Consider the following 12,170-nt stretch of genomic DNA (forward strand, 5'->3'; position numbering starts at 1 on the left):
AGACATGCCGACTTCCATCTCCAACTTAGTCTGGCAGATCATTCAATGTAAGGATAAAGGAATGTGTTATAATCTCAAAGAAATACTAAATAAGATACAGCAAAAAAAATCTTGTATGTCTTTCACACGCGGTAGAAGTAAAACCTTCAGAAAAGTAAACTTCGAGAGAATGCTGAAATCATGAAATGATGCTGAAATTGCATTTGAAAACGCGGTGTTTGCAGAGGCGCGCGGGGCTGCCCCCGGGGGCGAGGAGGGGGGAGGGAAACGGAAAGGTTTCGCTACCATTATCATACCTTATTAACATTTTGTCGCTGCCTGAATCAAAACACCGATACATAACTCCGAAAAGTTAGAGGTGCGTGCCTGGGATCGAACCCCCGACCTCCGATTAGAAGGCGGATGTCCTAACCAGTAGGCCATCACAGCTTTGATAGTTATATTATATTGGTCTCTATTGTGCTAGGGTGATACGTGTTGGTACATCTGTAAACAGATGCCGAGGTACTCGTCTGCGTTATCCGCGGCAATGTTTTACCGCGATTTGCATTTGAAAACGCGTTGTTTGCGGGGGCGCGGGGCTGCCCCCGGGGGCGAGGGGAGGGGAAGGGAAACGGGAAGGTTTCGCTACCGTTATCATACCTTATTAACATTTTGTCGCCGCCTGAATCAATTAAAAGCGGCCCTCGCATAGTAATTAACCCGGTGACAGATGAACAAGTTTTAACACTCGCGGTAATGAAGATGTCTGGTAGGCGATAATATACTACCGACGTTTGACTATTCATGTGCTGTTTCGGGTGGTCCAGCAAACGGCTCCTTGCCTTCTCTATTTGTATCTATAACTAGCTGCCCTGGCGAACTTCGTTCCGCCTAACAGTCGATTCAAATTTTTTAAATTTTTCTCTCCGTAAGAACCATCCTCGTACTTCATGGATTATTATAAAAAAAAGAATTAGCGAAATCGGTTCAGCGGTTCTCGAGATTTGCGATGAGCAACACATTTAGTGATTCATTTTTATATTATAGATAACATCTATATTAACATACTCCATCTCTATCTAGTTATCAACTTGTAGGTATCAATGCTCATCACTATTATAAATGCGAAAGTGTGTATGGTACTTAGTTGGTTTGTTGATTTGTCCTTCAATCACGTAGCAATGGAGAAACGGATCGACGTGTTTTTTTGCATGGGTTTGGTTAAAGACTTGGAGAGTGTCATAATCTACTCTGCATCCTGGAAAGTCAGAAAGTTCCCACGGGATTTTTAAAAACCTAAGTTCACGCGTACAAAGTGGGCATAATAAAAATTAAAGAAAGCGGAAGGGGTGTACCTTTCTAATTAAATAAAGTAAATACACATAATATCCGTATGTATATATAATAAATATCATCATCTTCTTCTTTCTGTTTTATTTATCCATTATTGGACTTAGGCCTCCTCATGCTCACGCCATTTTTCCTGGTGTAGGGTGAGTCTTCTCCAAGTTTTCCCCGCAAGCTTGGTGATGTCGTCGGACCAATGAGATACAGTACGCGGCCGAAAGTGATGAACATCGACCTTTAGAATAACATTTTAGGTTTGTAGAGCGTTGTCTTTGTCACTTATACCCGTATGACGTTTTGTCGGTCTCAACGACCGAGACAGTGCTCTACAAATCTGCTATCATTCTCATCTCATATGCATTCTCTCTTCTCATTCTCCATAGTTGTCTTCCAACGCTTCTTACGGTTCTTTTACAAAAAAAAAAATAACTATCATACCTTATGTAGGTAGACAGAAAATATATAACTATACTATAACTAAGAACCATATCGTAACCTATCTTGAAGCCGAATTAAAATCACGAAAAACGACAATCGGTCTACAAAAGTCAAAAAACATTCTAAAAATGCAAATCCATTAATACGTCGACACACAAACCATTTTAAAAACACGGACCGCTTTATTACAAACCCTATAATTATTTCCACTCAGGTACTAAAGGTTTGGACAAATACAACGCACAACGATGACGTGCATAACGCATCTCAAATTATTGAAGTGAAAACGTCTTCTTCAAGCGCGTTGGGCGATTTTGGGATGTCTACGATCTTTTCGGGGGGACGCACTTCTACCTTCTACTTTCTTCTACGCGACAGGTCGAGATGGTAATTGGGGAGGAGCGCCCCGCACACCCGAACAGCCCCCGTGCTAACCTGGTGCGGGCGAGCGTGGGTGACGTGCGTCGACTGGCGTCCCCCCGCTTCAGACCCCGATTGCCATCTTAACTTGTGGCCAAAACCTAGCCTCACCGACATGCAAAATGCAAATACTCGTAATAATAGTTATAGACTTCGAAACTATCCAAACGATGTGGCCCAAATCAGTTTCATTAGAAAGGCAATAATGCGAAGAGTGGTTTAGGCCAATAAAAATGCAATAATAATTTTTTTAAGCGTAATAGTACCACACTTTGGATATGGCCGCTAGTTTATAATATTTTTACTATCTTTGTTAGAAATAATGTAAAACTTGCAAGTCTAAAGTAGCTATGACATTCTGCTGTGCCGTTGCCGTTACGCGTCATATACATCCAGGCTTTATTGGCTCCTGATTCGAGCCGTACAGATAAGGCGCTGATTATTCATCTCCAATGATCCGGCAAAGTGGCTTCTGAAAAAGCAAAAACAAAAGTTATACAGGCCAAGCGAAGGTTGCCAATCAACTGACAATAAGGGGCCCGTACCAACTAATATCAAATTATGAGTACCTACTCCATCCACGGAAAGAAGTTAGTGTAGGGCTCTCTTTGTTACGTAATCCTATACAAATGACAGAGACGAAAATCTCATTGGGTGTTAACCATTTTGAGGCACCAACCAATCAATTCGAAATACAATTTAAAAATTATTTCTAAAATCATTCGAAATTCAATTCGAAAACATAGTTTCGTTTTTGATTGGTTGGTGACTCAAAATGGTTAGCTCCCACTGAGACTTTCAGACCTGCGCTGGGCCAACTTCTTTCCGAGGATAGAGAGGATGGCTACGACTTGGCGATGAAGCTGACCTCCTTATCCTGGGGAGCCGGGGGGGCTTCCTAGGATCCCCCAGTGGGGAGCCGGATTTTGACTACGGAGCCCCAAGAAGAGTAAAAAGGAAATAAGAGCAAAACCAAAAGTGTTTTAATGCTGCGGCGCGGACGATATGATACGGTGTTAATGGAGTGTTGCTGCACGCGTATCCTTAATTAATTAATTATTGAGGCTCGCGAAGTGGCAGCCGCCCGCCGCCGATAACGAGCCACGTTTCACGACCTCTGGCGAAACGATAAAAGCACTACCTTTTTTATATAATAATATATGTCATAGAGTACAGCACTTGCTGTGTGCAAGATAGGCAATGTGTCATACTTTTTATAATTTTTATGATAGTGTTTTACCTACAATTCAAGGAAAGACGACTGACCAGTTTAGGGCCCAGTTTTGTAACAGAAAAAAGTTACTGGAAAAAATCCCTTTATTTTATGATTAGGTAACCAAAATCACAAAATGATTTGAATATACAGTTGCTAAATATAAAAAAAATATGAACGGAAATGTCTGTGTTTTTGTCGAGATTAATACTACTTATAAGTATTGTATAGTGGGACGGTGTACAGTAGAATTTGGCAATAATTTATGCTGGATTATTATATGTACTTGAAGGAAATCAATCTAAACAGTTCACTAGTTGTCTAATTACTATTACTTGATTGATAATTGCAAAAATATTGCTCAAATAACACATTATCTAACACAACCTAACCATGGATTTGTGCCCATGTATTTTGATTAGGTATGCAATTGTCACTTAAACTGAAACTAAAGCAGTCTAAATCAGGGTATCAGGTTTTGCGGGTTTAAGTTATTTTCCTTTTCACAGGAGAGAAACTTAGTAAATGGTGAAAAGGAAGATAACTTAAACCCGCAAAACCTGATACCCAGAATGTTGAAGAACGAAGAGGAATGGGAAAAGTATGCGAAGCTACTCAAATATATTATAAAAAAGCGAGAAGACGATGAATGGGAGAGGCAAAGACCCACGCCCTGAAAAAACAGCTGCCTTCCTGAATGCGAAATTGCGAAAAATTCAAAAAATTGTGGAATGGGTAGGATTAGGATCCCCTTATTAGGCCACTTCTTAGTTCACTATCTGCCAGTGCCGGTATTTTCATTTAGCACTGAAGCGACTGTTAATGCCATCTAGTAGCAACACATGGCAGTTATCGAAACTACTTTCAAAATAATAATGAAATACCAAATTAAGCCTCAATAGCTCAACGGTTATAGGGGAATATCAGTCGACATGATAAACTTGGCTAATATTAAAAAATACTTCACCATCATCATCATTATTAACCAATAGACGTCACATAGACGACAAACGTGCGACATCGACACAGATTTACTATACATCGATGTACGTGACAGTTATAACGATATCTCATATAGCTTATCTGAGCAAAATGCGCTCTGATCGGCTTAGAGGCTGAAATCTAAATGTAGGATAATTTTCTACCTATTAAACGTTTTTTTTTGAAACTTAAATTTTAAAAAGCAACATTAAATTAAAACTAAAATAAATCAAAATTAAGTCTAAAACCTCATCGAGACCACCGCAGCGAGGCCTTGTATCCAAGATGCTGGCAGCATTAGGTACCCCTTTGGATGGCCAAACTAATTCTTTGACCAAGGTAGCTGCCAGCTGTCGGGTCCCCGGTTGACTCGATAACCCTTTTCGAAATTTTCTCAAAAAAAAGCTCGAGCCCCCGGGCTCCACGGCCCCAAGGTCTCCACACCAAAACGCACAAATATGAAGCTCCCATCGAGGTTTTCATATTTGCGCCTCTTGGCCTGTTCGGCGTTGATGGCCGCTGCACCCGCCATAGAGGAGGTCGCTATTAAACTATTATCATTGAATTTGTAAAATTTATTATACATTATACCTACATCATTTATTCATAGCTTCATGTTCATCTGCGAAGTTTATACGGCTGCCAAGCGAAAGTTCTAAATGCTTATAAAATTGCATGTCAGAAGAGCCATTGCGAATGTTATCTCTAGAACACATCTGCTCTAGTTGCTTGTTTATGAAAACAATGTGGCTAATTCTATTGTACATAATCTCTAAATAAGCTAAATTGACAGGTCTAAATATATTGCTGTCCTTTCCATAATCCTTCCTGTGGAAAAGGACAGCATTAGATTTTACCTCTAAGACTTAGGCTTTTAGATTCGATCTATAGAATTTAGTTTGTAGATTGTATAGGTACATAGATTCCTCCTACATCCATGTGTACAATAGAATTAGCCATGTTGTCTTTACAATACCCACCCTACCGGCAAAGCCGTGCCGCCAAGCGATTTAGCGTTCCGGTACGATGCCGTGTAGAAACCAAAGGTGTATGGGTTTAATAAAAACTGCCATACTCCTTCCAGGTTAGCCCGCTCCCACCTTAGACTGCATCGTCACTTACCATCAGGTGAGATTGCAGACAAGGGCTAACTTGTATCTGAAAAAAAACAATATTACATTTCCATGGAGACACGTCACCGCTTATGACGCCTCTAATTCAAAGGCAGCCTACGGGTACAGTTCTTGCAATTCACGAAGGCTACTGAACTTTACTTGTGGTAACGTCGTTAACATGGTCATTGCGTAAGTGTGCGTGCATGTCGGACCAATCAGTCGCGAGCAAGCGCAGTCAAACGCACACATTTAGTGTACCTTACGTATACTGATACGACTTAAACACAAGCATGAGTCAGTGGCCTTCGTGAAATGCAAGAACTATATCTATAGGTGATTACCTGAAATCGAATTATGCATTTGTTAGGAGTAGTTTGGTGGGGTATTTTCTCACTGTAGAGCCACGACGAGTGACGCAGTGGTGAGCGCTGTGGTCTTATTAGTGGGAAGTCCCGGGTTCTATTCCTGGCAGAGGAAATTTAGAATTGTGAAATTTCTAAATTTCCTTCTCTAAGGAGTAAGGAAATTTAGAAATTTGCGAAGCTAAATAGCTAGCCCTAGCTGCGAAGAGAAGTTAGTACCTATAGCGCTCTCTCGGTTACGTTATCCCATACGAATGATAGAGGAATAAATCTCAGTGAGCCGTAACCATTTTGATACACCAATCAATCACAAACTCTTCTTCTTCTTCCTTACCTTATCCCACGCTACGTGGGGTCGGCACAACATGTCTTCTTCTTCCAATCACTTCTGTCATTCGTAAACGTATTATCCACCTCTTTTTCACGCATATCCTCTTTCACGCAATCCATCCACCTTTTCTTTGGTCGTCCTCTCCTTTTTTTCCTTCCACATGCATTCAATTAGAAAGCATAGTTTCGTTTGTGATTGGTTGGTAACTCAAAATGGTTAGCGCACACTGATATTTTTGAAAAATCTCTGTAAGAAAGCGCTATACAAATTTCTCTCCGATGATAGTTTATAGTTATTAATCATCCTCTGCTTATAAGTACTAAGTAGGTATACCTACTAAGTCGATTTGGACAGGCCATTTTTACCAGTTTTCATATCCTTTGACGAGTTATTGGAGAGTATTACGCGATGGTTAATCTTGTAACATTTGTAAGTTGGAAAGAATATTTAAAAAAGTTATAATCAGCTTTACACTAAGACTTATGCATAAATTAAGTTTTTTTTAGTCACACACTCCAACGATCGTGGGATACGTACCTATACCTACTAAATATTTGATTATAAGTACTCGTCAATGGATAAGAGTTAGTATGGTACTTAGTTTAAATTTTAACCTCTCTGGTTACCGGCGACCACTCCAAATTTTCAGATTTTTCCCCTAATGTCTGCTATAAGACCTACATACCTGCCAAACTTCATGATTCTAGGTCAACGGAAAGTACCCTGTAGGTTTCTTGACAGACCGACAGACAGACAACAAAGTGATCCTATAAGGGTTCTGTTTTTCCTTTTGAGGTACGGAACCCTGAAAAACCATATGGTCAAGGAAAAGAGTTGTCTTGAACAAAGCATAACGCATGACTGAGTAGGTTCTTGCGGTAGTGGAGCGATGCGGGAGGGGTGTGATGACGTGACGCGAGAGCTCAGTGACTCGTCAACTAGTGACAACTGTCACCCTCCCGCACCGCTCCACTACCGCAGGAGCCTACTCAGTTATCGTCGAAATCGAAACTAACGTTGCCCCTTAACTAGTGTCCCCTTTGTACCCCCATTGTTCTCCAACAGCGCCCCCCTGTCAATGTCATTTAAGTGCCAAGAGATCTTTGTCGCTCTGTATATATTTTGACCAGTTTTACCTTTACGAATTCGTCAATTGAAATCCATTGTGCGCAGGAGTTTCGGCGCCAAGTGCTCCAAGTGCTGCCGAGGCATCTCCTCCTCAGACTGGGTGCGCAAGGCTCGGGAGCAGGTCTACCACCTCGCGTGCTTCGCCTGTGACGCCTGCGGCCGACAGCTGTCCACTGGCGAACAGTTCGCGTTGCATGAAGACAGGGTGCTATGCAAGCCGCATTATTTGGAAACTTTGGATGGAGGATCCATTTCTTCTGATGGTAATATATTAACTCTTGATTCTTTACGGTTTAACCAAACTGTGAACAGTCACTAGGTAGAAAGTACTTAGCTAGAAAGGACTTCAAGGTCGCGAGTGGCTACACTTTCTCCAGGATGAGTCCTTGGGGGCGTTGCGCGAGAGAGGCACCGGCGTACGTTCTTTAGAGTTCCCGGAGCCTCTCAATAACGCGCTGAGGAGGGCCACCGAGGGGGTTTTAGTGGGTAGAAATCCCACATAACCCGAGTGAGTTATGTGAGATGTGTGGGGGAAAAAAGTAGAAAGTAACTCCAGACTTGAAGACTGACAAAAAGTAGAAAAAATTTAAAAGTTTATCTCAAAATGCTACATTTTGTACACGCAAAGTACACTTTTTGTAAATTAGTCCAATTTTTCAAGTAAGTGGATATGAAATACGTTTTTATTTAAAAGTTTCCTCGTGCCTGAAATCCACCTTACCCACCTAATCTATCTATAATATATAAATGTGTTGCTCATCGCAAATCTCGAGAACAGCTGAACCGATTTCGCTAATTCTTTTTTTATAATATTCCTTGAAGTACGAGGATGGTTCTTACGGAGAGAAAAATTTAAAAAACTTAATCGACTGCTAGGCGGAACGAAGTTTGCCAGGGCAGCTAGTGATGTATAAAACTACACGTACACAGATTCGAATCGGACCCTGGTGTGAGAGGAAGCCCGTTACAAACCTAGCTGGGTGGGTGAGTGCCTGCTTTTCAAACCTAGTGAATTGTTCATCTTTATCAAAGAAGGTTTTGAGAATATTTTATCACGAAGTTTTTTTTAAATTAAAACGCTTGACAAAATCGTCGTTGATAATAATTCTGAGCCATGTTCATACATCATAGTCTGCGACTATTGCAGTTTCATAGACTACTTATCGTTTCTTTACTATGTATTATAAGAGGGAGATGCCGAGTTCGATCCTTGGTAGAGGCAATTTGAGATTTTTTTATTTCTTAAATATTGTCTCTGGTCTGGTATTGTGGAAAGCTACGGCCGTGGCTAGTTACCACCTTACCGGCAAAGACGTGCCACTATACGATGCCGTGTAGAAACTAGGGCTATCAGTTAAATAAAAACCGCCATACCCCTTCCAAGTTAGTCCGCATCCATCTTAGATTGCATCATCACTTACCACCTGATGAAAAGCTACTTATCTCAACTTCAGACGGCTGTGACTCCGAGGGTTATCACAAGAGCAAGGCGAAACGTGTCCGGACGACCTTCACAGAGGAGCAGCTACAGGTCCTCCAAGCCAACTTCCAGCTGGACTCCAATCCAGACGGGCAAGACCTGGAGAGGATCGCACAGGTCACGGGCTTGAGCAAGAGGGTCACACAAGTCTGGTTCCAAAACAGTCGAGCGCGCCAGAAGAAGCACCAGCACACCGGCAAAGGGAAGCAAAGTCAAGGTGAGACTGAGGTGTTTGTTAACAGGTAACACAAACAGCTTATCAGGGGCTTTATGCAAAAAAGGGTTTGGTTAGGTTTTCCAATGTTTTGAAATTGTGAATTAGCACCTATCATATCATTTTAATATAGGTACCTAGTACATATTGTATTAAAACGCTGAGTTGTCCTAATGCATGTTTTTTTAAAGTTTATATTATTTTATAAAATATCATATCCGGGAACAAATTAACAGTAATTGAATAAGGGCTTCTACTTACTTCGAATATAAGGTTCGTTTTTTCTATCGCTAAATTGAAACACTTTTCGGCTTTCCAATTCTAAAAGACTTTATTCCTTAATAAACTTTATTTATTCGATTGGGAAATCGGCCTTTATTCGTGAGTGACTAAACTTGGACCTTTACATTTTTTTATATATTTTCTATTTTTGTATGTTTTTTTTTAATATGTTGCCTTTGCGATTGGACATATTAATACAGCGTTTGCGAATTGGATTTATTTGCGAATATTTAATATGTAACTATTGATTGCAATATGGTTAAACCATTCTGGATACAGTTCTTACAATTCACGAAGGCTACTGAACTTTACTTGTGGTAATGTCGTTTACATGGTCATTGCGTAAGTGTGCGTGCATGTCGGACCAATCAGTCGCGAGCAAGCGCTGTCAAACGCACACATTTAATGTAGCTTACGTATATTGATACGACTTAAACACAAGCATGAGTCAGTGGCCTTCGTGAAATGCAAGAACTATACCATTGGTTTAAGTGGTGTGTTGTCCACAGCGATGTCCCGGGATGCGGACCCGGTGGGGTTTGGCCGCCCTATCAACCTCCACCTTACGTATTCCTTCCAGAACAAGCCGCCTTTCGTCCCGATAGGTACGTATACTTAACTTTGCTGTGACTAACTAAAGTACCGCGCCAAATGCCAAATGCAACACTTAGATTGTCTCCCTCCTGCATCCTTCTCAGCGATAATCAGCAGTCTTCCCTCCCTTCTTCCCCCTAAGGGTAGCGACACACCTACTGAACGTACGGCGCCGATACTTCAGCGACTGCGAACTATCAGTCGTAGTATTCATTTGGCGTGACACACCAAACGCGCCGAACAGTCGGACGGGGCTTCGCCGGGCGTTTTCAGCGCTTTACGCAACGAAAAATTACGTACGGCGGTACGAGGCGTCGTCGTCGTCAGGCGGTCTAGTCACTTGGTGGTGTGCAGTTGCGACTTGTTGAATTGCCCAGAAAGATGGATTTTATTACAATATTGACTATTACAGAGGGCTTAGAAGAAGAAGTACACGCGCCGAACTTTCGGTCGCGTAATGTGTCGCTTGCTAAGCAAAATACATGCGTTCTAGTCGAAGTAATCGCCCAACGGAAGCTACGGCGCTACGCCGAACGCATCAGAAATTCACTAGATGTGTCATAGGTAACTTAAATAAAAAACATTGCAAGCGTTTTGAATCGAACTTTCGGCGCCGAACTTTCGGCAAGTGTGTCGCTACACTTAGTAATTTTTTATTCACTTAGGATTTTAGGCTTATTTTTATTTTGAAATAATAATTATAAGTTGGTTGTTGAACTATAGATTCACTTGTTACAATAATGTTTTTCAGATGGCACTTCTTTCACGGACTCTTCAATGGATGAGCTATCAGAAGATTCGTCTATCCACTGCATGCAGAGTGAAGTCTGAGCTGTATTGATGCAGATTTTTCTGCCCTTGTTTTTTGCTCTATAGAGGAAGAGATTTGTAAACGTCTTGTTGTGAGTCGTATCGTGGTGTGCGAATACCTTTATGAAGCGCAGTGTTAAGTTGTTTGCTTATTTGTAATGAACGACGAAGCATAGAAATTTTTCGTATGCTCCATTAAAACATAATAAAATCTCGAACGTGGTGGGCGGTGGATATATTATACTCTACCGCATGCGTTTCCATTGAAGCTCTTAATTTGTCACTTTGAGTTGGCCAATTACGACAGAAGCCAGTGTTGCATGACATGTCACTGTACGAATTAATCATAGAACCAACGTCTCAATACTCAACAAGCTAAAAATAAAAATGAGGCTATCTAACATCTGTATGCGGAGGACCCTCGAGTACTTCGGTCATATCGCAAGAAAGGACGCCAGCAATATTGAAAAAATCATGGTCACTGGGAAGATCGAAGGAAAGAGACCCCGCGGACGTAGCCCGAGACGTTGGGTAGACCAAATAAAAGAGGCGGTCGATACACCTATCTGCAATGCAATCCACGCGGCGCGAAACAGAGGAAAATGGAAAAACATCGTAGCAAAGATCATATCAAAAGGGAGCCACGATCCTCAAAATTGAGGGAGCGACGCAGGAAGGAAGTACCTCCTTATTTTTGAATCGTCTACCACTGGTTGGGTTACAAAAGCGTTACAAAAGCTTCTATGCTTTGTCGTTCACTGCTTATATTTTGTATGATTGATTTGCACACTGTGACAGCACACACCCTGACATGTACGATCTAAAAATGATATGGACCACGTCATAGGATTGCTGGATCCTATTTATTGCTGGACTGTAAGGTTCCGTGTAAATACTTCTCTATACTAAATATCGTATTTATCTATCAATACCAACGAATTTTCTGTAAGTACATACTTACTATAGGCACGCTAGATGGGTTATTTTTAAAATAAAAATCGTTTTTATGAATCTGTCAAAATTAGTATCTATGACACTGGCAGACACTTGCAGACACTAGTTAGCAAGTTATAATCAAAAGCGAGTTGCACCATCTAAGGTTGCAGCCCGCAAATATTTTTGTTTCAATAATTAATCCGTCAATGGTCTATATTATATCAGAACCCGTAGTATAGTCCGTAAAAATATACTGAAATAAAATGACTCCTCACGCGCCATTTTAACTCTATGGGTCAACTGTCATTTCAAAAGTACGGTTCACCTTTAAAATAAGGACTAAAATCATACTTATGAAATTGGACATAAAAAGTTTAATGGCACGTGAGGAGTTCAATTTTACGCGTTATACGTAGAGGTCGTTAATTATCAAATACTAATTACAAATATACTTGAAGAAACAAAAGGAAATTACTAGTTATAAGGTATTAATTTATAAGTACTTACACAATTAAACGTGTAAATACCGAGCTTAAT

General features: G+C 40.9%; 1 protein-coding gene across 1 annotated transcript in view; it reads left to right on the plus strand.

Annotated features, from left to right (window-relative positions):
* The window catches only part of Awh (LIM/homeobox protein arrowhead), a 74,831-nt gene extending 62,661 nt beyond the window's left edge, over positions 1–12,170 (plus strand). Inside the window, exons 3-6 of the mRNA XM_034983549.2 lie at positions 7,363–7,580; positions 8,772–9,014; positions 9,803–9,898; positions 10,639–12,170. Coding sequence (XP_034839440.1) covers positions 7,363–7,580; positions 8,772–9,014; positions 9,803–9,898; positions 10,639–10,718 — 637 coding nt within the window. The 3' untranslated portion in view covers positions 10,719–12,170. The remainder of the gene's footprint in view (positions 1–7,362; positions 7,581–8,771; positions 9,015–9,802; positions 9,899–10,638) is intronic.

The sequence above is a fragment of the Maniola hyperantus genome, chromosome Z, assembly GCF_902806685.2.
Source record: "Maniola hyperantus chromosome Z, iAphHyp1.2, whole genome shotgun sequence".
NCBI classification, from domain to species: domain Eukaryota; kingdom Metazoa; phylum Arthropoda; class Insecta; order Lepidoptera; family Nymphalidae; genus Maniola; species Maniola hyperantus.